General features: G+C 48.3%; 1 protein-coding gene across 4 annotated transcripts in view; it reads right to left on the reverse strand.

Annotated features, from left to right (window-relative positions):
- CBS (cystathionine beta-synthase) overlaps nt 1-27,322 on the reverse strand; it is a 49,138-nt gene that overhangs the window by 15,140 nt on the left and 6,676 nt on the right. For all 4 annotated transcript variants that reach the window (XM_069760377.1, XM_069760375.1, XM_069760376.1 and 1 more), the window contains exons 2-5: nt 21,056-21,249; nt 20,871-20,977; nt 20,621-20,755; nt 19,990-20,069 (exon numbers count right to left, since the gene is read on the reverse strand). In XM_069760377.1, coding sequence (XP_069616478.1) covers nt 19,990-20,069; nt 20,621-20,755; nt 20,871-20,977; nt 21,056-21,243 — 510 coding nt within the window. In that variant the 5' untranslated portion in view covers nt 21,244-21,249. The remainder of the gene's footprint in view (nt 1-19,989; nt 20,070-20,620; nt 20,756-20,870; nt 20,978-21,055; nt 21,250-27,322) is intronic.

Below are 27,322 nucleotides of genomic sequence, written 5' to 3' on the forward strand. Positions count from 1 at the left end.
GGTTGCAATAATCATGAGCACTTGTCCATAAATTCCCGGGTCCTGGCTTTATGGTCATACCAGGCTTTTTGACTGGACTGGGCCGTTCGCTGATGTTCATTAGCCAAGGTAGCTAGCTGGGCGAGACAGTCTCTGAACTCTAGAATGTAGGGAATGATGGGCGTTCCGTTATCTGCGATATCACCCTCCAATTGTTCATTCAGAAGAGTGAGAGGCCCACGGACCTTCTGCTCCCACAAAATGACTTTGTAACTCCCCAATGTTATTTCCAAGGAGGATATTGACAGGAAGTCCTCCCATAACTCCAATCCACAGTTTTTCTCCAAAACCATAATCCATACGTACCAAAGCTCACTGTATATATTTGCAGACACCTCCCACCAGGACAATGGGAATTCCTGGGCCCTGGTGAATTGCCTCGGGTCGAACCACACGGGGGTCAGAGATAGTCAGGAATGCCCCTGTGTCTTTAAATCCTAACACTTTGTATCCGTCAATTAAGACATCCTGCAGGTGGCAATGCCATTACTCTATTTCTGATGGACAAAGGCTGGAGTCCGTGCACTGTAGGAGGGGTCAAACGAAAAGAGAAAGGGTAGACTAAAAATAGTATGCACAACCCAAAATATAGAGACAATCGGTAGTACTATAAAGCAAAACACCTTTATTAAACACCTCAAAAAACATGTTAAAAACATTTAAAAACAAATGTACAAATCCCTATACCCATCATATCCCATAATAAATGACAATCCCATAATACAATAGGAAAACAGTAATATCCTACCCTAGATGCACCTAGTCACATATGCTCTCCTGCAAAAATGTGCCTATACAGGCCGCAAAGGACTCGACCACAATATGTCAGTATCCACTGCTAATAACCAAAAAATGAAACATCCATGCAATACATGGTCCTGAGATTGGAATGTGATAGCATGCTATATAACAGCTGTGGATACAACCTGTCCTGCGTCAATTCTGGTATATGGAGATGCAGCAATGTCAAAGGGCACAGAGCACCACAAGGGTTAAATCCACATAGAGCCAGGGAACATAACAGCCCCAAAATGGCCCTGAGGTAGGAGAAGGATAAGGTGGGAGCGCACCCCACGCGTATCGCTGCCTCCGCAGCTTCGTCAGGAGGGGTATCTATGGTGCCGTGGTCGGTGGTCCACTCTGGTGGGGGTGGTGGTAGCTCTTTATCAGGCGGGATGGAGTGCACAAGATGTACTGGACGAGGTGGGGCTGCGTGGGGCTCCCTTCGAATGCTTGAGGGACAGCCAGACTGCAAATATCCAGGTTGCCCACACCCATAAGATCTCCTCTCTGTGATACCCCCAGGTCGTGGTCGGAACTGTTGGGGCCCAGGATTGTGAGGCTTGATTGTCATCGGCTTGCGACTAGGTGGAAGGGCAGATATAATCGGAGGGGGACGGGGTGCGGGAGCAGGCTGTGGTTCATTGTCCAGAAGCCTCCTCCATTGCAGTCGGATAGTAAGGGCTTCATCGGCCAGGGCTGCAGCTCTATCCACAGTGCACGACATGCGCTCCCAGACCCATTCCCATAATTCTGCGGGGCACTTGGCAAGAAATTGTTCTATAAGGAACGCCTGTATAATATCTTCCACAGTAAAGGCGTTTTCTGCTTCCAGCCATCTCTGACATGCCTGGGACATCTTTTGTGCATACATCCTAAACGACCCCCCTGTAGTGCATGGGAGGTCTCGGAACTTTACAATGTTATAATCCCAATTCCGCTGTGAGTCAATGGTTACCGTTTAGGAGTCCCACTAACAAGCGCATCCAGCCAGAGTGGGGCACCTCCATCAGAGCACACTGCAGCTCAAAGTCCCTGAAGAACCCCTCCATATCTCCAGAAGCCTCATCAAATGGCTTAAACTCTGTCCGGGTGATCCGTACAGGCTCCTGGATCGCTGGGTTTACATTCCACATTGCATTACTCCCTCTTTCAAGCTCCATTGCTTCTCGTCTCCGCTGTGCCCGGCGGGCAGCCTCCTCCTTGTACTCCTGAGAGACGCCTGGGCCTAGAACCGCCATCTCTTCTTCGTACCACACCACTCACTGGCTTATTGGGGTGGGGGTCCCCGTCTCCAGTGCTCATCCTTCAGACATATGGGAGGAGGTGGCCGGGCTAGCTAGAAATTGGACATGCAAAACACCAGCTGCAGCAAGGTGAGAAATTTATTCTTACAAACCTGTTTTGCACTTGCAATCTCTCATCTGGATCTCTCCATACCTCTGGGTAAAAGGCTGCGAACATGGTTCAAAGAATCCACATCACCAGTGAGTTTTGTGTTTGTTTTCTGTTTATGTCCGTATGAGAGTTGAATAATAGAGTTATAAGATGATAATTGTTATCTGTATTATTTGTCAGTATCCTAATTGGTTGTGTATTTGTTTAGTGTATGTGTGAAGTACAGAGCTGGGATAGACTCTGTGCAGTGTTGTTATTTTGGTCATTTTGGATTGGCAGTACATTATATGAAGCTGTATTTTGTATTAGGGCCGTGGTTTTTGTTGTTTGGCCTTAAAGTGCTTTCAGAGTGTCAGTGGACACTGCTGCAGTTTTTGTTATATAGAGTTGTGTTAATTCCAAAGTGCAAAATAGGCAGGCTGTGTGAGCCTTGTATGTATGTATGTCTATGAGAACTCTGAATGAGATGACAGGTGAGTAAATGAGTATAAGGAATAAACATAAATCCCTGATTGATGAGGGGTTCCGTTAGGTGTGGTCCTCTGTATGTGACAGAAGACATTATTCAGCGCAGTTTGAGCTGAATTAGGTGGAGTGATTGAGATAAGGGATTTTCTTCTTGTAAAAATCAACTGAAAAGTGAAAGGAAAAGAAACAACAATCCCTGAATGAGCATGTATGTATGAGTGATCACAGAAGTATCATTACTTATCTTTACTTATCTAACTGTTGTTGATTGTCCAGGATGAATGAGTTGTGGATATTTTTAATGTACATTTAATTTACATCTGAGATTCAGTGAAACCCGTGATAGATATAGATATATATATAGTTTGACATTGGATAGGTTTCTATATGTGTTTTGGCCGGACGCGGTCAGAATCAGCTTATTCAAGTTGTGCAGTGATCTGCCTGTATAGAGAAACTGTTTTTAATTCCAAGAGGATGAATGTTTTGTAGAGATTAAGTCTGAAAACTGCTGCATTCTGTTTCTGTGTGTAAGACAAGCTCTTATCTATGTTTATACCTGATGGGAGGGGCGAACCCCTGCGCGAATTGTTTGTTATTTCTCCTTTCTGTCCTGCGGGCCAGAGGAAGGGGGGCCATGCAGCTGCGCTGAAGAATATGGAGCTGTGCATATTCTGTCCTTGGTTCAGTACGTGCTGAGAGATCCCTGAACCAGGGATTCAAGCTTCAGGAGGCTAATTTGCATATTCCAGGTGCCTTCTGGGAGAAGCGAAGTCTCCCTAAGCTAGAAGATCGTTGGGTACAGCCGGGACCAGCTGCTTCGAAAGCATCACCAAACCAGGGATTCAAGCTTCAGGAGGCTAATTTGCATATTCCAGGTGCCTTCTGGGAGAAGCGAAGTCTCCCTAAGCTAGAAGATCGTTGGGTACAGCCGGGACCAGCTGCTTCGAAAGCATCACCAAACCAGGGATTCAAGCTTCAGGAGGCTAATTTGCATATTCCAGGTGCCTTCTGGGAGAAGCGAAGTCTCCCTAAGCTAGAAGATCGTTGGGTACAGCCGGGACCAGCTGCTTCGAAAGCATCACCAAACCAGGGATTCAAGCTTCAGGAGGCTAATTTGCATATTCCAGGTGCCTTCTGGGAGAAGCGAAGTCTCCCTAAGCTAGAAGATCGTTGGGTACAGCCGGGACCAGCTGCTTCGAAAGCATCACCAAACCAGGGATTCAAGCTTCAGGAGGCTAATTTGCATATTCCAGGTGCCTTCTGGGAGAAGCGAAGTCTCCCTAAGCTAGAAGATCGTTGGGTACAGCCGGGACCAGCTGCTTCGAAAGCATCACCAAACCAGGGATTCAAGCTTCAGGAGGCTAATTTGCATATTCCAGGTGCCTTCTGGGAGAAGCGAAGTCTCCCTAAGCTAGAAGATCGTTGGGTACAGCCGGGACCAGCTGCTTCGAAAGCATCACCAAACCAGGGATTCAAGCTTCAGGAGGCTAATTTGCATATTCCAGGTGCCTTCTGGGAGAAGCGAAGTCTCCCTAAGCTAGAAGATCGTTGGGTACAGCCGGGACCAGCTGCTTCGAAAGCATCACCAAACCAGGGATTCAAGCTTCAGGAGGCTAATTTGCATATTCCAGGTGCCTTCTGGGAGAAGCGAAGTCTCCCTAAGCTAGAAGATCGTTGGGTACAGCCGGGACCAGCTGCTTGGAAAGCATCACCAAACCTTGCCTGTAGGACATTATTGCAAGAGAGCTTGGCTGAGTAGATTACACAAGAAGGAAAACACACAGCAAGTCAGCAGGATCTAGGAGCAACATGGCAGATGTGACAACCTACATGGTGAGCTGCAGCATGTGCTACATGTTCACAGATCGACCAGAAGAAGAATCCAATTTCACCTGTCAGAAGTGTAGACTAGTGGCCCTTTTAGAAGAAAAGGTGCGGGGTCTGGAAGAAAGAATAGCAACTTTGAAACTCATCAAAGAGAATGAAGACTTTCTAGACAGAACAGAAGCATCTCTACTGGTCACAGAAGGTGAAAAAAGTGTCAGAGAACCTCCAAAAGCAGATGAGTGGAAGCATGTGACCAAAAGAAGCAAGAAGACCATGGAGAAATCACCAACCACACAACTGAAGAACCGATATCAAATCTTTGTAGAGGATGAAGATGGCACACCTAAGAATGAAGCAATACTGGCAAGCAAAAAAGAAAAGGGCACACAGCAACAAGTGACAGCAAAAAGTACAGCCAAGAAGCAACGAAGAGTGGTGGTGGTGGGAGACTCACTACTGAGAGGCACAGAAGCAGCCATCTGCAGACCGGACATAACTGCAAGAGAAGTATGCTGCCTTCCAGGTGCGATGATCAAGGATGTGACCGATAGGATACCAAAGCTCTTCAGCTCCAAGGACGTCCACCCATTTCTTCTGATACATGTTGGCACCAATGACACGGCAAGGAAGGACCTACCGACAATCTGCAAGGACTTTGAAGAGTTGGGGAAGAAAGTAAAGGAACTGGATGCACAGGTAGTTTTTTCTTCTATCCTTCCAGTAGACGGGCATGGCACCAGGAGATGGAACAGGATCCTTGATGCAAACAACTGGCTAAGACGATGGTGCAGACAACAAGGATTCGGATTCCTGGACCACGGTGTGAATTACTGGTATGATGGACTCCTCGCCAGAGACGGACTACACCTCAACAAACCTGGGAAACACACATTCGCCAGAAGACTCGCTACACTCATCAGGAGGGCGTTAAACTAGAAGAAGAGGGGACGGGAAGAAAAACATTAGACTTGAACAAAGACGACCCAGGAAAACATACTCTGAAGGGAGGTAAGAACATTTCTAAAACAATCCACAGTGAGGAGATTGGAACAAAACAAAATCCTCTAAACTGCATGCTCGCAAACGCCAGAAGCCTGACAAACAAGATGGAAGAACTAGAAGCAGAAATATCTACAGGTAACTTTGACATAGTGGGAATAACCGAGACATGGTTAGATGAAAGCTATGACTGGGCAGTCAACTTACAGGGTTACAGTCTGTTTAGAAAGGATCGTAAAAATCGGAGAGGAGGAGGGGTTTGTCTCTATGTAAAGTCTTGTCTAAAGTCCACTTTAAGGGAGGATATTAGCGAAGGGAATGAGGATGTCGAGTCCATATGGGTTGAAATTCATGGAGGGAAAAATGGTAACAAAATTCTCATTGGGGTCTGTTACAAACCCCCAAATATAACAGAAAGCATGGAAAGTCTACTTCTAAAGCAGATAGATGAAGCTGCAACCCATAATGAGGTCCTGGTTATGGGGGACTTTAACTACCCGGATATTAACTGGGAAACAGAAACCTGTGAAACCCATAAAGGCAACAGGTTTCTGCTAATAACCAAGAAAAATTATCTTTCACAATTGGTGCAGAATCCAACCAGAGGAGCAGCACTTTTAGACCTAATACTATCTAATAGACCTGACAGAATAACAAATCTGCAGGTGGTCGGGCATTTAGGAAATAGCGACCACAATATTGTGCAGTTTCACCTGTCTTTCACTAGGGGGACTTGTCAGGGAGTCACAAAAACATTGAACTTTAGGAAGGCAAAGTTTGAACAGCTTAGAGATGCCCTTAATCTGGTAGACTGGGACAATATCCTCAGAAATGAGAATACAGATAATAAATGGGAAATGTTTAAGAACATCCTAAATAGGCAGTGTAAGCGGTTTATACCTTGTGGGAATAAAAGGACTAGAAATAGGAAAAACCCAATGTGGCTAAATAAAGAAGTAAGACAGGCAATAAACAGTAAAAAGAAAGCATTTGCACTACTAAAGCAGGATGGCACCATTGAAGCTCTAAAAAACTATAGGGAGAAAAATACTTTATCTAAAAAACTAATTAAAGCTGCCAAAAAGGAAACAGAGAAGCACATTGCTAAGGAGAGTAAAACTAATCCCAAACTGTTCTTCAACTATATCAATAGTAAAAGAATAAAAACTGAAAATGTAGGCCCCTTAAAAAATAGTGAGGAAAGAATGGTTGTAGATGACGAGGAAAAAGCTAACATATTAAACACCTTCTTCTCCACGGTATTCACGGTGGAAAATGAAATGCTAGGTGAAATCCCAAGAAACAATGAAAACCCTATATTAAGGGTCACCAATCTAACCCAAGAAGAGGTGCGAAACCGGCTAAATAAGATTAAAATAGATAAATCTCCGGGTCCGGATGGCATACACCCACGAGTACTAAGAGAACTAAGTAATGTAATAGATAAACCATTATTTCTTATTTTTAGTGACTCTATAGCGACAGGGTCTGTTCCGCAGGACTGGCGCATAGCAAATGTGGTGCCAATATTCAAAAAGGGCTCTAAAAGTGAACCTGGAAATTATAGGCCAGTAAGTCTAACCTCTATTGTTGGTAAAATATTTGAAGGGTTTCTGAGGGATGTTATTCTGGATTATCTCAATGAGAATAACTGTTTAACTCCATATCAGCATGGGTTTATGAGAAATCGCTCCTGTCAAACCAATCTAATCAGTTTTATGAAGAGGTAAGCTATAGACTGGACCACGGTGAGTCATTGGACGTGGTATATCTCGATTTTTCCAAAGCGTTTGATACCGTGCCGCACAAGAGGTTGGTACACAAAATGAGAATGCTTGGTCTGGGGGAACATGTATGTAAATGGGTTAGTAACTGGCTTAGTGATAGAAAGCAGAGGGTGGTTATAAATGGTATAGTCTCTAACTGGGTCGCTGTGACCAGTGGGGTACCGCAGGGGTCAGTATTGGGACCTGTTCTCTTCAACATATTCATTAATGATCTGGTAAAAGGTTTACACAGTAAAATATCGATATTTGCAGATGATACAAAACTATGTAAAGCAGTTAATACAAGAGAAGATAGTATTCTGCTACAGATGGATCTGGATAAGTTGGAAACTTGGGCTGAAAGGTGGCAGATGAGGTTTAACAATGATAAATGTAAGGTTATACACATGGGAAGAGGGAATCAATATCACCATTACACACTGAACGGGAAACCACTGGGTAAATCTGACAGGGAGAAGGACTTGGGGATCCTAGTTAATGATAAACTTACCTGGAGCAGCCAGTGCCAGGCAGCAGCTGCCAAGGCAAACAGGATCATGGGGTGCATTAAAAGAGGTCTGGATACACATGATGAGAGCATTATACTGCCTCTGTACAAATCCCTAGTTAGACTGCACATGGAGTACTGTGTCCAGTTTTGAGCACCGGTGCTCAGGAAGGATATAATGGAACTAGAGAGAGTACAAAGGAGGGCAACAAAATTAATAAAGGGGATGGGAGAACTACAATACCCAGATAGATTAGCGAAATTAGGATTATTTAGTCTAGAAAAAAGACGACTGAGGGGCGATCTAATAACCATGTATAAGTATATAAGGGGACAATACAAATATCTCGCTGAGGATCTGTTTATACCAAGGAAGGTGACGGGCACAAGGGGGCATTCTTTGCGTCTGGAGGAGAGAAGGTTTTTCCACCAACATAGAAGAGGATTCTTTACTGTTAGGGCAGTGAGAATCTGGAATTGCTTGCCTGAGGAGGTGGTGATGGCGAACTCAGTCGAGGGGTTCAAGAGAGGCCTGGATGTCTTCCTGGAGCAGAACAATATTGTATCATACAATTATTAGGTTCTGTAGAAGGACGTAGATCTGGGGATTTATTATGATGGAATATAGGCTGAACTGGATGGACAAATGTCTTTTTTCGGCCTTACTAACTATGTTACTATGTTACTATGTTTAAAGCAATAGTACTGTATGTATTGAAGTAGAAAGAAATATCGTAAGTTCAAGTTGGAATTTGAAAGTGAAAGAATTGTGCCTATTTTAGAGGAAACTTGTAAGTGATTGAAAGATTGGTAAAAGATTCACCTGCTTCAAGTTGAGTAATTGATATGTATATATAGCAAATTGAGGATCAACAGAGGAGGTAGCCAACTGCAAGGCTGATGTAGTAGGTGGTGTAACCTGCTACAGTCAGCCTACGACAGATAGGTGGTGTAACCTTGCCGTTCCATGGAGCTGTGCTAGCCAGCTGATCTACCGGGTGGTAGGTGGTTTAACCTGCCCGCTAGAATCCTTTAGGTCTACCGGGTGGTAGGTGGTGTAACCTGCCCGCTAAACCTTGACACTCGCTCTGACTTGTCACGTGTTGCAACCCTGGTTTAAGGCAAGGCACACTAAAAAGGGTATTTTTAGAGCAGAGTTGTCTGAGCGGATAAGTTGAAGCCATGGGTAACTTATTCTGTGTGCAGTCAGGGCCCCCAATGGGATCCAAAAACCGCTGTACAGATTGGAAAAAGGAAGCAGTGAAAGATGTGAGACCAATATTGAAACAGGCAAAAATGCCAGTGAGTGGATGGATGTTTGGATGTTCAAAAAGGCACAGACAAAGGAGGAAAATAGCATGTGAATAAATGGCATCTGAGAGAGTGCAGCAGGACGGAAGTAAGGTGTATTATGAATGTTTTGATGCTCAAAAGTCCGACTATGACCGACACATTACTGCTACGGTCATACCTTTGTATAACCAGAGACCAAGACAAGACAGATGGACTTGTAAACATTGCAGTCAGACAAACCCAGACTGGAGAAATACTTGTATGATCTGTGCTGCAACCCAACCTAAGTGAATTACACTGAATCCTGTCCAGACAAGATCACATGTAGTGACATAAGAAGCTGACACAGGATTGTGGTTAGTGGGTAGTGGGGACATTAACTTTTGGGAGTAAGCTGACAGTAATCCTTTTGGGAAGGAGCTGTAGACCAGCATGTCATGTCACCCCCAACCAGTCATCTAGTCACCCCCACCACCAGAGAACCAACCACATCAGGTAGTGTAAGACAGATACAGGAGTATTATCCCTGGAAGCCCTCTGACTAGCTAGCTACGCTAAAATAATTGGCTGACCCTGAGAACAAACCTTTCCCATTTTACAGACAAAGACAATATGATGGATATATAAGTGCACCTGGGCAGACCTAGAGAGTTTGGTGAGCACAAAAGCAGGTGACGTACTAGGATGCAAATTAAGACTTTTACAGATGTGGCAAAAGGAGAGAGTGTAGAGATGTACTCTGGACGGTTACAGCTGAAATGGGCAGACATGGGGTACAGTCCAGTAAAACCACTCGATGTTAAAATATTTGTAAATACATTCATTGACGGTATGACAAAAGGCTTACAAGACGCAGTACAGACAGCCAGACCTGAATGAAGAAATGTAGATCCAAAGACCTCCTGAAGGTTGCTCAGGAGTTGAAGAAACTAGGACAATAAGACGACGTGTCATGTATGCTGGAGCACAAGGAAAACAGTAGAGACGTAGTAAGGGACCTAAGGACTTAGAAACAGTGAAGTGCTGGAATTGTGGAGAAAATGGACACAGACCAATCTTCCACCTCCTTCACCTTCAGACTAGGAAACTGACAACCCAGCGACAAATGTGTGCCCTGTTCTTGTCCCCTCCGGACCCGGTCCTGCCTTGATGACCACCATACCAATGCTGGGAGGGAAATTGACAGAATTCTTGACAGACAGTGGGGCAGCTGGGACTGGTACACAAAGACTTGATACTGCCAGACATGATTACTGACGAGACTGTGGAATACGTGAGGGTAGGGGGACAAGCGACTGAGGCCCCTATGACTAAACAAGAAAAGACTAGAGTCACGAGACAGCCAAGAGGTGCTTACAAACTTATTGTTAGTGATAAAATCCTCTAAACAGCATGCTCGCAAACGCCAGAAGCCTGACAAACAAGATGGAAGAACTAGAAGCAGAAATATCTACAGGTAACTTTGACATAGTGGGAATAACCGAGACATGGTTAGACGAAAGCTATGACTGGGCAGCTAACTTACAGGGTTACAGTCTGTTTAGAAAGGATCGTAAAAATCAGAGAGGAGGAGGGGTCTCTATGTAAAGTCTTGTCTAAAGTCCACTTTAAGGGAGGATATTAGCGAAGGAAATGAGGATGTCGAGTCCATATGGGTCGAAATTCATGGAGGGAAAAATGGTAACAAAATTCTCATTGGGGTCTGTTACAAACCCCCAAATATAACAGAAACCATGGAAAGTCTACTTCTAAAGCAGATAGATGAAGCTGCAGCCCATAATGAGGTCCTGGTTATGGGGGACTTTAACTACCCGGATATTAACTGGGAAACAGAAACCTGTGAAACCCATAAAGGCAACAGGTTTCTGCTAATAACCAAGAAAAATTATCTTTCACAATTGGTGCAGAATCCAACCAGAGGAGCAGCACTTTTACACCTAATACTATCTAATAGACCTGACAGAATAACAAATCTGCAGGTGGTCGGGCATCTAGGAAATAGCGACCACAATATTGTACAGTTTCACCTGTCTTTCACTAGGGGGACTTGTCAGGGAGTCACAAAAACACTGAACTTTAGGAAGGCAAAGTTTGACCAGCTTAGAGATGCCCTTAATCTGGTAGACTGGGACAATATCCTCAGAAATAAGAATACAGATAATAAATGGGAAATGTTTAAGAACATCCTAAATAGGCAGTGTAAGCGGTTTATACCTTGTGGGAATAAAAGGACTAGAAATAAGAAAAACCCAATGTGGCTAAACAAAGAAGTAAGACAGGCGATTAACAGTAAAAAGAAAGCATTTGCACTACTAAAGCAGGATGGCACCATTGAAGCTCTAAAAAACTATAGGGAGAAAAATACTTTATCTAAAAAACTAATTAAAGCTGCCAAAAAGGAAACAGAGAAGCACATTGCTAAGGAGAGTAAAACTAATCCCAAACTGTTCTTCAACTATATCAATAGTAAAAGAATAAAAACTGAAAATGTAGGCCCCATAAAAAATAGTGAGGAAAGAATGGTTGTAGATGACGAGGAAAAAGCTAACATATTAAACACCTTCTTCTCCACGGTATTCACGGTGGAAAATGAAATGCTAGGTGAAATCCCAAGAAACAATGAAAACCCTATATTAAGGGTCACCAATCTAACCCAAGAAGAGGTGCGAAACCGGCTAAATAAGATTAAAATAGATAAATCTCCGGGTCCGGATGGCATACACCCACGAGTACTAAGAGAACTAAGTAATGTAATAGATAAACCATTATTTCTTATTTTTAGTGACTCTATAGCGACAGGGTCTGTTCCGCAGGACTGGCGCATAGCAAATGTGGTGCCAATATTCAAAAAGGGCTCTAAAAGTGAACCTGGAAATTATAGGCCAGTAAGTCTAACCTCTATTGTTGGTAAAATATTTGAAGGGTTTCTGAGGGATGTTATTCTGGATTATCTCAATGAGAATAACTGTTTAACTCCATATCAGCATGGGTTTATGGGAAATCGCTCCAGTCAAACCAATCTAATCAGTTTTTATGAAGAGGTAAGCTATAGGCTGGACCACGGTGAGTCATTGGACGTGGTATATCTCGATTTTTCCAAAGCGTTTGATACCGTGCCGCACAAGAGGTTGGTACACAAAATGAGAATGCTTGGTCTGGGGGAAAATGTGTGTAAATGGGTTAGTAACTGGCTTAGTGATAGAAAGCAGAGGGTGGTTATAAATGGTATAGTCTCTAACTGGGTCGCTGTGGCCAGTGGGGTACCGCAGGGGTCAGTATTGGGACCTGTTCTCTTCAACATATTCATTAATGATCTGGTAGAAGGTTTACACAGTAAAATATCGATATTTGCAGATGATACAAAACTATGTAAAGCAGTTAATACAAGAGAAGATAGTATTCTGCTACAGATGGATCTGGATAAGTTGGAAACTTGGGCTGAAAGGTGGCAGATGAGGTTTAACAATGATAAATGTAAGGTTATACACATGGGAAGAAGGAATCAATATCACCATTACACACTGAACGGGAAACCACTGGGTAAATCTGACAGGGAGAAGGACTTGGGGATCCTAGTTAATGATAAACTTACCTGGAGCAGCCAGTGCCAGGCAGCAGCTGCCAAGGCAAACAGGATCATGGGGTGCATTAAGAGAGGTCTGGATACACATGATGAGAGCATTATACTGCCTCTGTACAAATCCCTAGTTAGACCGCACATGGAGTACTGTGTCCAGTTTTGGGCACCGGTGCTCAGGAAGGATATAATGGAACTAGAGTGAGTACAAAGGAGGGCAACAAAATTAATAAAGGGGATGGGAGAACTACAATACCCAGATAGATTAGCGAAATTAGGATTATTTAGTCTAGAAAAAAGACGACTGAGGGGCGATCTAATAACCATGTATAAGTATATAAGGGGACAATACAAATATCTCGCTGAGGATCTGTTTATACCAAGGAAGGTGACGGGCACAAGGGGGCATTCTTTGCGTCTGGAGGAGAGAAGGTTTTTCCACCAACATAGAAGAGGATTCTTTACTGTTAGGGCAGTGAGAATCTGGAATTGCTTGCCTGAGGAGGTGGTGATGGCGAACTCAGTCGAGGGGTTCAAGAGAGGCCTGGATGTCTTTCTGGAGCAGAACAATATTGTATCATACAATTATTAGGTTGTGTAGAAGGACGTAGATCTGGGGATTTATTATGATGGAATATAGGCTGAACTGGATGGACAAATGTCTTTTTTCGGCCTTACTAACTATGTTACTATGTTACTAATACCCCTATGAATTTGCTGGCAGCAGAGTTGAGTGCTGTCTAGGCACTATACAGCACTCTCCTGAGGGTATTACAGTCACAAGTCCCCTTTCATATAAACACTTGTGGCAGAGGGACGCCAGGGTCTTCCACGTGCACATTATACCACAGGTAAATCATGCCCTATTATAGTTACACTTAATTCCATTAATTTACCAGTTTAGTAGTTTCTTTACACAAGATGGTAGAGTTACCATGTATTTCTAGGTTGTCTTCATATGATATATAGTTTTTTAGCCATTCATTATATTGGCTCAAACCATAGTCACTGTTTATTCATCTTTTCCACTTCTTATACCTTATCGCAAGCAACTGGCATTGATATTTTTCAAATTCCTTCTTTTTGTATTTGGAACTGTTAGTTATGGATTTATATAGGGCTGCTACTTTCTTAGAATAAGTTTGTGCTTTGCTGTGGCCTATGGCATTGTGCTCCCCCGTTTTATGACTTAGTATCTTTCGTAATTATATATATATTCATATATATATAATTTTCTTTTGGTAACATATTTTGTGAATCATATTTAGTTTTTTTTAAGGGATACTCTACCCAATCAAATACGGGTATAAATAATATTTGGACATTAATGTGTGACTTATATAAACGCTTGTGTAATATTGCAGAAATGGTGTATATGGCAACAGTAGTGAAAGTATCACCTGACACCAGAATGTCTGAGGACAGGGAAAAGAGTTAGGTACCAGACACCGTTTGGGCAAGGGGAAAATCTGATATGGGTCGGCTGCCCATTCCCCCTGTCATGATAAATTAAAAGAAGGAACCACTCCTCTTGGTTAAGGCAACACCCCTTTGTATCCCAGTAAGAAAAAAAGAAAGGACCCATGGGTTCCCCTAGTGCTTACAGAATAGTTCATGACTTAAGGGCTATTAATGAGGTTACAGAGAGTATGACCTTAATTGTCCCTAACCCACAAACCTTACTGTCAAAGATCCCCGCGACATCAAAATGTTTCACAGTCATTGATTTGGCAAATGCCTTCTTCTCTGAACCACTGCACTCTGACTGTCAGTATCTTTTGTCTTTCACTCAGGAAGGTAAACAATACTGTTGGACGGTCCTCCCACAAAGGGGGAAAGAACTCCCCAACCATCTCTTCAACAGCGATGGCAGGGATTCTTGAGCAGTGGCAACCACCTCATCCACAGATTGTACTATTATAGTAGGTGGATGACCTCTTGCTCTGCTGCCCGGACCAGACGTCCTGCAAGGAAGCTACAGTTTCCTTGCTGTGTTTTTTTTGGCAGAAAAGGGTTGCAGAGTCTCACGTGATTGCAAACAAAAGGTGACATTTTTAGGACATTGTATTGCTGAAGGTACAAGACACCTGACTGAAGACAGAAAACAGGCAATACAAATCTCCCTTTACCCAGGTCACACCAGCATCTACGCACTTTTCTAGGTTTGGTGACCTACTGTAGGCCTTGGACAAGGTCTGCTTCACAAATGATGCACCCACTCTATGACTGTTTGCCATCAGACCCCTACAATCTCACTCAAGAAGCAATTGAGCATGGGGAATATCCCATGATTATTGCCCTATCTGAAGAAGCAGAACGTTTCTTACATCAGCCGGTAAGCCCATTAAAAATGCAGAGCTGGTGAAACAATTAGTGGAGGCATTGACGTTATCAGTCCAGGTTGGCAAGGTAAAAGCACACACGGACGGTGACTCTGTGGAGGTAGAGGGCAACAAAAGGGCGGACGAGGCTGCTAAAGTAGCAGCAAGGCGGCCTAGGGAGCAGTGGACGGTGGCGGGGAGTCAGCGTATTCCAGCCACACTGAGCCTAGATGTCCTGAAATCCCTCCAGCTGCCCAAACAGAGAAGGAACACTGGGAGAATGGGAGCTGAGCTGAACTCAGAAAGAGTATGGGAGAATCAGGATAAATCGTATATACCAAGATCCCTGCTCCCAATCATGGCGCAAGCAACACAAGATGCCTTCTGGATCGCTCCTGGTTTCAGTTACGCAGCCGCAAAGCTCGTACAGTCATGCCTCATCTGTGCACAGCACAACCCAGGTAAAACAGTAGGAATCCCTAAGAAAGCGACACCCAGGCCTCTCTACCCGTTTCAGAGACTGCAGACTGGCAACATACAGCTACCCAAGGTAGGAGTGTGTGAAAAATATCCTAGTATGTGTAGATATCTTCTCTGGTTGGCTGGAAGCCTATCTGGTAAAATGTGCAAATACTAAAGCGACTGCAGACAAACTGATGAAAGAACTGATCTGCAGGTATGGTGTCCTAGAAACCATAGACAGCGATAGGGACACACACTTCACGGGAGAAATAATGAGGGAAGTCATGCAGGTCCTGGGAGTACAGCAAGCATATCATGCACCATATAGACCACAAAGTAGTGGGAAAGTGATGAGACTAAACGGGACACTTAAACTGAAAAATCAAAGGCCACGGCAGACAAAGGAAAGAGCGGGGTAGAGTGTTTGTCTCTTGCACTCTTTTCAGTCACACACACTCCAAATAGAAAGACAGGCTTGTGTCCTTCTGAAGTCCTGTTTGGTAGTTTGCCAGAGGCTGGTCTGTACTTCCCACAGGTGCTACAAAAGCAACACTGTGCTATGACCGCCCATGTCCAGGCCTTACAGAAAAGACTTAATGTGGTGCATAAACGTGTGTTCTCATCCATTCCAGATCCTAATGCCAGTGCAGACGTATATCAGCTGAATCCAGGTGATTGGTGGTCATACACAGACGTACATCAGCTGAATCCAGGTGATCGGTGGTCATACACAGACGTACATCAGCTGAATCCAGGTGATCGGTGGTCATACACAGACGTACATCAGCTGAATCCAGGTGATCGGTGGTCACACACAGACGTACATCAGCTGAATCCAGGTGATCGGTGGTCATACACAGACGTACATCAGCTGAATCCAGGTGATCGGTGGTCATACACAGACGTACATCAGCTGAATCCAGGTGATCGGTGGTCATACACAGACGTACATCAGCTGAATCCAGGTGATCGGTGGTCATACACAGACGTACATCAGCTGAATCCAGGTGATCGGTGGTCATACACAGACGTACATCAGCTGAATCCAGGTGATCGGTGGTCATACACAGACGTACATCAGCTGAATCCAGGTGATTGGTGGTCATACACAGACGTACATCAGCTGAATCCAGGTGATTGGTGGTCATACACAGACGTACATCAGCTGAATCCAGGTGATCGGTGGTCATACACAGACGTACATCAGCTGAATCCAGGTGATTGGTGGTCATACACAGACGTACATCAGCTGTATCCAGGTGATTGGTGGTCATACACAGACGTACATCAGCTGAATCCAGGTGATTGGTGGTCATACACAGACGTACATCAGCTGAATCCAGGTGATCGGTGGTCATACACAGACGTACATCAGCTGAATCCAGGTGATTGGTGGTCATACACAGACGTACATCAGCTGAATCCAGGTGATTGGTGGTCATACACAGACGTACATCAGCTGAATCCAGGTGATCGGTGGTCATACACAGACGTACATCAGCTGAATCCAGGTGATTGGGTCATACACACTTGCGGTGGACGCCGTGTCTAGAGGTGGTTCGTCTTCCCCTCCCCATCCAGCATCCTCAGCATTACGGGTGTTCTACCCGACAGGCGATCATTCCCTACCACATTTCCTGTGCTCTCAAGCCTTGTATCTATGCTACTAGGGCGTTTTACCTATGCGCCATATACAGCGACATTTTTTCAGTTTACTCCCACTGACCCTATTGGCCTTCATAGGCACGTGACTGATGAAAGTCCCAAGGGACTGAAACGTTTCTTGTGCTACCAATAAAAATCATTTCTACGGTTACTGAAGTTGAGTGCTAGACTTCTATGTTATATGGGTCATACACAGACACGTGAGAAGCCTAGACCCACGGTTTGACGGCCCATTCTAAAGTCCAGCGGACCACATTCACCTCAGGGAAACTTGAGGGAAAGCCCACCTGGATCCTTGCCAGTCACTGCAAAAAGATCTTTTCACCAGCAGAATGACGGTTCTCCTAATCACCGTGCTGGCAGTGGTAGGGTTTTTGCACCTTACAGAGACACTGGATAAACAAACTTATTCCACATCTTGCTTTTCTTATAAAAGACGCGGAAGGACAAAAACTGCTGGACTGTTGGATCTGTGCACACAGCCCAGTATCTGCAAGGACTATGCTGTACTTAGCCTTACCCCAGGACCCAAGGAAGGTATTAACACCACACCACATATACAATGAGACTTGGACTCAGATTTTCTTGGTTCCTTAAGGCTCTTAATGAGACTAATACAATATAGAGACTCCTTTTTAAATCCAGCCAATTGGCTTAGCGGCCTAGCGGGATGGATTATTTTTGGTATTTTACAGACTTGTATGCAAATTTTGTTGCTTTGCTTATTGTTTTATGTAGCCGTAAAAGCACTAATATATATATTACCTAAGCTATGGAATAATGTAGGTGTAGAAAAAAAATCTAAGGCTGACCCTTCTGTAGTGTATCATAGGCCCCGTATGGCCACTGCTGACGGGGGAGGTGGGTGTCCACACTGAGGGTGGATGGGTGAAGCAGGTTGGAAGTCCCCTTGTGGGTACTAGACCCATGAGACAGGAGCTCCTTTGTGGACATCAGCTGACCCCGTAGCAGAGGTTATACCATTTACAAAAGGGGGAAATTGATATAGAAGGGTTAATAGTTTGCCTTTAAGTGCCTTTTGCCTTTAATTGTTAGAATTGCTAGAATCTGTTGACGCAGTAGTCTGATGGCCTCCTTGTCAAGGAGACCATACTTCTTATCAATGTATGTTCTTAATAGTCAGTCACAACATGCTCTGGGTTATGATAAATAAAGTATCTGGGTGATGGTGGGGGCTACATGACTTACATTGAAATGCATTTGTTGTAAATGGTATAAAATATTGCCTCTTGCTGCATTACATCAGATAAAAGTGACTTGCTCACAGGATATGTGTGAGGTGTCTTTTTGTCTCCAAGTGCGCTTGTAAAATGACGGGCGTAACTCCACAATTTGGTCTCACTGGTGATCTGTCAGCTGACATTGGTCAGAACGAAAACAGCTACGACAAGGGGATAGGAGTGGATAATGGTGTTCAGCTGAGAGACCTAGATCCCAGAGCTCTCAACATGGCCAATTAACCCCTTTACTGCCAAAAGAAAATTTACACAGTTTAAAAAGAAGGTGAAGTGCTTCTTTTCAGAGCAGGAGAAATCAGAAGCTGCCGTCTCCTGGCTGCTGTCTGTCACGGTAAAACCATGACAAAATATGGTATAAAAAAAAAAAACTCACAAAAAACTAACAAACCACACTTTAGTGTCGCCCATAATCTGTACCAGCCACAGAGAAACTGAAATAATGTTACATAAAGCTTCACTGCCCGAAAATCGCAGGGTATTACAGCAATCAGTCCTCTTGCGTCGGGGTCTATCACACGGCATATCTATAGTTGCCGATCTTCGCCCGTTCCTCCTTGCAGTAGCTCCACATCTGTTATCTCCTTTCTACAACACCCCAGTGCCGATTATCATGGCCCTGCTACTGAGCCGGCACAATCACACTCCCCACGCTGTGCCGTACAGCTCACCCCGTGACGATTATCATGTCCCTGCTACTGAGCCGGCACAATCACACTCCCCACGCTGTGCCGTACAGCTCACCCCGTGACGATCATCATGTCTCTGCTACTGAGCCGGCACAATCACACATCCCTCGCTGTGCCGTACAGCTCACCCCGTGACGATCATCATGTCCCTGCTACTGAGCCGGCACAATCACACTCCCCCGCTGTGCCGTACAATGTATGGCGGATGTCAAAGGTAAATGGAGAAAAAAAAAAAACGTTCTGAAATTATTGTACTGGAACCAGGATCAGCTGAGGCCAGAAACGCTGTCACCACCAATGCCATCACCACACACCCCAAATGTGACAAAACCCAAAATATAAACATAAACATACCACACACACAGAACCACCATCCCACCACGTCACGGTGACCCTAATCAGGACGGTCCTAACCACTAATGTTAAATCTTTACCATATGTCAAATAATGAGCGAGAAGGGAGAGGACCGAGCCCGGATAATGGACCCCCAGCTATGGGGACTACATGACTGTACTGTCCAGCTGTAGGATAAGGGGCTGCACCCCGATATACACAGGACCCAGATAATGGACCCCCAGCTATGGGGACTACATGACTGTACTGTCCAGCTGTAGGATAAGGGGCCGCACCCCGATATACACAGGACCCAGATAATGGACCCCCAGCTATGGGGACTACATGACTGTACTGTCCAGCTGTAGGATAAGGGGCCGCACCCCGATATACACAGGACTCAGATAATGGACCCCCAGCTATGGGGACTACATGACTGTACTGTCCAGCTGTAGGATAAGGGGCCGCACCCCGATATACACAGGACCCAGATAATGGACCCCCAGCTATGGGGTCTACATGACTGTACTGTCCAGCTGTAGGATAAGGGGCCGCACCCCGATATACACAGATAAATGTGAGGAAGCCCCCCACCCACACTTACTTTCTCCATACTCATCTTCTCCGGCATCACTATGATACAGCGGTATCCCTTCACAGCAGCTGCCAGGGCCAGGCCGATTCCTGAGGAGGAAGGAACGGCATCATACATAGGATAGTGTACGGTGAGCGATGGCGGGAGGGGAAGAGGATCAGCTGGACTCGCACACGGAAGGAGTGTTGTAGTCAATTACCAGATTATCCCAGAAAAACCAAGACCTTCCCTACGGACACATCAGCTCCAAGCCTCAGAAGAGCAAAGAAAGGTCACTAAACACCACTGTACACGTCACAAATGTAATATGTGTAATACCGCCACCTCCTGTCCTGGTCACACTGTGGAGGGGTGTAATATACGTGTAATACCGCCACCTCCTGTCCTGGTCACACTGTGGAGGGGTGTAATATACGTGTAATACCGCCACCTCCTGTCCTGGTCACACTGTGGGGGGTGTAGATTAATAACCCTGACCACACGGGATCTTGTCACGGACCTCCTGCTGCTGATGGGGAGATGTTGGTATGGCGCTCCTGTGGTAAATAGTGGTCATACCTTCACATCTCGCTGGCCGTCTCGGCCACGCTCCTTTTCGCACAGACGGCACAGAGGACGGCAGTGGGTGTAAGGTGCTCACCAGTGTTTCCAGAGGTGGGCTCTATGATGGTGTCCCCTGGTTTAAGAACGCCTTCTCTCTCTGCATCCTCCACCATTCGCAGACTGATCCGATCCTTCACACTCCCTCCGGCATTAAAGAACTCGCACTTGGCCACTGCAGAAAACAGAGAATGAGAGATCAAGGCTTGTAAAGAGGCCGGTGAACCACGGGACCCTCCAGCCAGGTGCACTAACCAGACCCGGACATCCTCCACCTGGAGGCCACTTACACAGCTCACACTTCAGACCATGCCTTTTTCCGATCTTGTTGATCCTGACGAGCGGAGTGTGACCGATCTTCTGCAGGACACTCGGGAGGATGGATGGACTGGGGTTACTGGAACAGAGAGGATCACTTAGTCCCTGCACTAGTTGCAGTGATGTGTCCCAGGGGCGCCTGCCATGTTATACTTACAGGGGCACATGGTGATGCGGAGACTCGGCCGGTGACATGCCCAGCTGCCACGTGCACTTGCTGGGAAGGTCTGGGCGGATCCACTTCCTCTCTGCGCCAAGTTCCGCATTCACACCGCCATTGGTGACACGATTCTCAGCGATGTGAGGACAAGAGACAGATTCCGATTCAGGGGGTACAGACGGCATGATGACCTGATGGAAGGAGATGAGGGGGTTACCACCTGGCAGACAGGACACAGCTCCCCGGACCCTTATATGTTGCTGCATGAAATCCACACTATGGGCTGGGCCATCATGGGGGACAGGACCAGAGACAAGAAGCTGCTCTACATCTGCAGGACACATCCCAACTGCATAATCCAGGGGCTCCCGATCAGTGTGCACAAAGGGGGCTCTGGGATGTGGACATCACCCATCCTTCAGGTTACTCCACACCATTAACAGATGGACAAGATTCTGTGCAAGCATCTGAGGCCCATCACCTGCACATGACATGCTTTTCTACGGAGTCAGCCTAACTTGAGGAAATCTGGGACAGATGGTGGCCCTTTAATCATTAGCAGTGTGTCCCTCATCTCTAGACTCCAAGTCCTGGGGGCTAACACCCTGCTCCAATGGTGGACTGATCACATCAATGTGAAGTGGTCAAATCCCTTCTATAGCGAGCTGGAATCTGCCAGCGGCGTCTCCCCACATCACCATGCGGGAACATAACAGACTGAGAGGGACGAGGGGCACACCCACCATCATGACTCCTCACATCACCATGGGCCAACAGACGCAGCGTTAAGGGCATCGGGAACATAACAGGACGAGGGGCACACCCTCCACCATGACTCCTCACATCACCATGGGCCAACAGACGCAGCACTGAGGGAACATAACAGGACGAGGAGCACACCCACCACCAGACTCCTCACATCACCATGCGCCAAGAGACGCAGCACTGAGGGCATCGGGAACATAACAGGAAGAGGGGCACACCCACCACCATAACTCCTCACATCACCATGGGCCAAGAGATGCAGCGCTGAGGACACCGGGAACATAACAGGACGAGGGGCACACCCACCACCATAACTCCTCACATCACCATGGGCCAAGAGATGCAGCGCTGAGGACACCGGGAACATAACAGGAAGAGGGGCACACCCACCACCATAACTCCTCACATCACCATGGGCCAACAGACGCAGCGCTGAGGGCATCGGGAACATAACAGGAAGAGGGGCACACCCACCACCATAACTCCTCACATCACCATGGGCCAAGAGATGCAGCGCTGAGGACACCGGGAACATAACAGGAAGAGGGGCACACCCACCACCATAACTCCTCACATCACCATGGGCCAAGAGATGCAGCGCTGAGGACACCGGGAACATAACAGGACGAGGGGCACACCCACCACCATAACTCCTCACATCACCATGGGCCAAGAGATGCAGCGCTGAGGACACCGGGAACATAACAGGAAGAGGGGCACACCCACCACCATAACTCCTCACATCACCATGGGCCAAGAGATGCAGCACTGAGGGCACCGGGATCATAACAGGACGAGGGGCACACCCACCACCATAACTCCTCACATCACCATGGGCCAAGAGATGCAGCGCTGAGGGCACCGGGAACATAACAGGACGAGGGGCACACCCACCACCAGACCCCTCACATCACCATGGGCCAACAGACGCAGCGTTGAGGGCATCGGGAACATAACAGGACAAGGGGCACACCCACCACCAGACCCCTCACATCACCATGGGCCAAGAGACGCAGCGCTGAGGGCATCGGGAACATAACAGGACAAGGGGCACACCCACCACCAGACCCCTCACATCACCATGGGCCAAGAAACGCAGCGCTGAGGGCATCGGGAACATAACAGGAAGAGGGGCACACCCACCACCAGACTCCTCACATCACCATGCGCCAAGAGACGCAGCACTGAGGGCATCGGGAACATAACAGGACGAGGGGCACACCCACCACCAGACTCCTCACATCACCATGGGCCAAGAGACGCAGCGCTGAGGGCATCGGAATCATAACAGGACGAGGGGCACACCCACCACCAGACTCGTCACATCACCATGGGCCAAGAGACGCAGCGCTGAGGGCACCGGGGTCATAACAGGACAAGGGGCACACCCACCACCAGACCCCTCACATCACCATGGGCCAAGAGACGCAGCGCTGAGGGCATCGGGAACATAACAGGACGAGGGGCACACCCACCACCAGACTCCTCACATCACCATGGGCCAAGAGACGCAGCGCTGAGGGCATCGGGAACATAACAGGACAAGGGGCACACCCACCACCAGACCCCTCACATCACCATGGGCCAAGAGACGCAGCGCTGAGGGCATCGGGAACATAACAGGAAGAGGGGCACACCCACCACCAGACTCCTCACATCACCATGCGCCAAGAGACGCAGCACTGAGGGCATCGGGAACATAACAGGACGAGGGGCACACCCACCACCAGACCCCTCACATCACCATGGGCCAAGAGACGCAGCGCTGAGGGCATCGGAATCATAACAGGACGAGGGGCACACCCACCACCAGACTCGTCACATCACCATGCGCCAAGAGACGCAGCACTGAGGGCATCGGGAACATAACAGGACGAGGGGCACACCCACCACCAGACTCCTCACATCACCATGGGCCAACAGACGCAGCGCTGAGGGCATCGGAATCATAACAGAACGAGGGGCACACCCACCACCAGACCCCTCACATCACCATGGGCCAACAGACGCAGCGCTGAGGGCATCGGGAACATAACAGAACGAGGGGCACACCCACCACCAGACTCGTCACATCACCATGGGCCAAGAGACGCAGCGCTGAGGGCACCGGGATCATAACAGGAAGAGGGGCACACCCGCCACCAGACCCCTCACATCACCATGGGCCAAGAGACGCAGCGCTGAGGGAATCGGGAACATAACAGAACGAGGGGCACACCCACCACCAGACTCGTCACATCACCATGGGCCAAGAGACGCAGCGTTGAGGGCACCGGAATCATAACAGGAAGAGGGGCACACCCACCACCAGACTCGTCACATCACCATGCGCCAAGAGACGCAGCGCTGAGGGCATCGGGAACATAACAGGACGAGGGGCACACCCACCACCAGACTCGTCACATCACCATGGGCCAAGAGACGCAGCGCTGAGGGCATCGGGAACATAACAGAACGAGGGGCACACCCACCACCAGACCCCTCACATCACCATGGGCCAAGAGACGCAGCGCTGAGGGCATCGGGAACATAACAGGACGAGGGGCACACCCACCACCAGACCCCTCACATCACCATGGGCCAAGAGACGCAGCGCTGAGGGCATCGGAATCATAACAGGACGAGGGGCACACCCACCACCAGACTCGTCACATCACCATGGGCCAAGAGACACAGCGCTGAGGGCATCGGAATCATAACAGGACGAGGGGCACACCCACCACCAGACTCCTCACATCACCATGGGCCAACAGATGCAGCGCTGAGGGCACCGGGATCATAACAGGACGAGGGGCACACCCACCACCAGACCCCTCACATCACCATGGGCCAACAGACGCAGCGCTGAGGGCATCGGGAACATAACAGAACGAGGGGCACACCCACCACCAGACTCGTCACATCACCATGGGCCAAGAGACGCAGCGCTGAGGGCACCGGGGTCATAACAGGACGAGGGGCACACCCACCACCAGACTCGTCACATCACCATGGGCCAACAGACGCAGCGTTGAGGGCACCGGGATCATAACAGGACGAGGGGCACACCCACCACCAGACTCCTCACATCACCATAGGCCAAAAGACGCAGCGCTGAGGGCATCGGGAACATAACAGAACGAGGGGCACACCCACCACCAGACCCCTCACATCACCATGGGCCAAGAGACGCAGCGCTGAGGGCATCGGGAACATAACAGGAAGAGGGGCACACCCACCACCAGACCCCTCACATCACCATGGGCCAACAGACGCAGCGTTGAGGGCATCGGGAACATAACAGGACAAGGGGCACACCCACCACCAGACCCCTCACATCACCATGGGCCAAGAGACGCAGCGTTGAGGGCATCGGGAACATAACAGGAAGAGGGGCACACCCACCACCAGACCCCTCACATCACCATGGGCCAACAGACGCAGCGTTGAGGGCATCGGGAACATAACAGAACGAGGGGCACACCCACCACCAGACTCCTCACATCACCATGCGCCAAGAGATGCAGCACTGAGGGCATCGGGAACATAACAGAACGAGGGGCACACCCACCACCAGACCCCTCACATCACCATGGGCCAAGAGACGCAGCGCTGAGGGCATCGGGAACATAACAGGACGAGGGGCACACCCACCACCAGACTCCTCACATCACCATGCGCCAAGAGATGCAGCGCTGAGGGCACCAGGAACATAACAGGACGAGGGGCACACCCACCACCAGACCCCTCACATCACCATGGGCCAAGAGACGCAGCGTTGAGGGCACCGGAATCATAACAGGACGAGGGGCATACCCACCACCAGACTCCTCACATCACCATGGGCCAACAGACGCAGCGCTGAGGGCACCGGGGTCATAACAGGACGAGGGGCACACCCACCACCAGACTCGACACATCACCATGGGCCAACAGACGCAGCGTTGAGGGCACCGGGATCATAACAGGACGAGGGGCACACCCACCACCAGACTCCTCACATCACCATAGGCCAAAAGACGCAGCGCTGAGGGCATCGGGAACATAACAGAACGAGGGGCACACCCACCACCAGACCCCTCACATCACCATGGGCCAAGAGACGCAGCGCTGAGGGCATCGGGAACATAACAGGAAGAGGGGCACACCCACCACCAGACTCCTCACATCACCATGCGCCAAGAGATGCAGCACTGAGGGCATCGGGAACATAACAGAACGAGGGGCACACCCACCACCAGACCCCTCACATCACCATGGGCCAAGAGACGCAGCGCTGAGGGCATCGGGAACATAACAGGAAGAGGGGCACACCCACCACCAGACTCCTCACATCACCATGCGCCAAGAGATGCAGCGCTGAGGGCACCAGGAACATAATAGGACGAGGGGCACACCCACCACCAGACCCCTCACATCACCATGGGCCAAGAGACGCAGCGCTGAGGGCACCGGGGTCATAACAGGACGAGGGGCACACCCACCACCATGACTCCTCACATCACCATGGGCCAACAGACGCAGCGCTGAGGGCATCGGGAACATAACAGAACGAGGGGCACACCCACCACCAGACCCCTCACATCACCATGGGCCAAGAGACGCAGCGCTGAGGGCATCGGAATCATAACAGGACGAGGGGCACACCCACCACCAGACTCGTCACATCACCATGGGCCAACAGACGCAGCGCTGAGGGCACCGGGAACATAACAGGACGAGGGGCACACCCACCACCAGACCCCTCACATCACCATGGGCGAAGAGACGCAGCGCTGAGGGCACCGGGGTCATAACAGGACGAGGGGCACACCCACCACCATGACTCCTCACATCACCATGGGCCAACAGACGCAGCGCTGAGGGCATCGGGAACATAACAGAACGAGGGGCACACCCACCACCAGACCCCTCACATCACCATGGGCCAAGAGACGCAGCGCTGAGGGCATCGGAATCATAACAGGACGAGGGGCACACCCACCACCAGACCCCTCACATCACCATGGGCCAAGAGACGCAGCGCTGAGGGCATCGGAATCATAACAGGACGAGGGGCACACCCACCACCAGACTCGTCACATCACCATGGGCCAAGAGACGCAGCGTTGAGGGCACCGGAATCATAACAGGAAGAGGGGCACACCCACCACCAGACTCGTCACATCACCATGCGCCAAGAGACGCAGCGCTGAGGGCATCGGGAACATAACAGGACGAGGGGCACACCCACCACCAGACTCGTCACATCACCATGGGCCAAGAGACGCAGCGCTGAGGGCATCGGGAACATAACAGAACGAGGGGCACACCCACCACCAGACCCCTCACATCACCATGGGCCAAGAGACGCAGCGCTGAGGGCATCGGAATCATAACAGGACGAGGGGCACACCCACCACCAGACTCGTCACATCACCATGGGCCAAGAGACACAGCGCTGAGGGCATCGGAATCATAACAGGACGAGGGGCACACCCACCACCAGACTCCTCACATCACCATGGGCCAACAGATGCA

The sequence above is a fragment of the Ranitomeya imitator genome, chromosome 3, assembly GCF_032444005.1.
Source record: "Ranitomeya imitator isolate aRanImi1 chromosome 3, aRanImi1.pri, whole genome shotgun sequence".
In the NCBI taxonomy this organism is placed as follows: domain Eukaryota; kingdom Metazoa; phylum Chordata; class Amphibia; order Anura; family Dendrobatidae; genus Ranitomeya; species Ranitomeya imitator.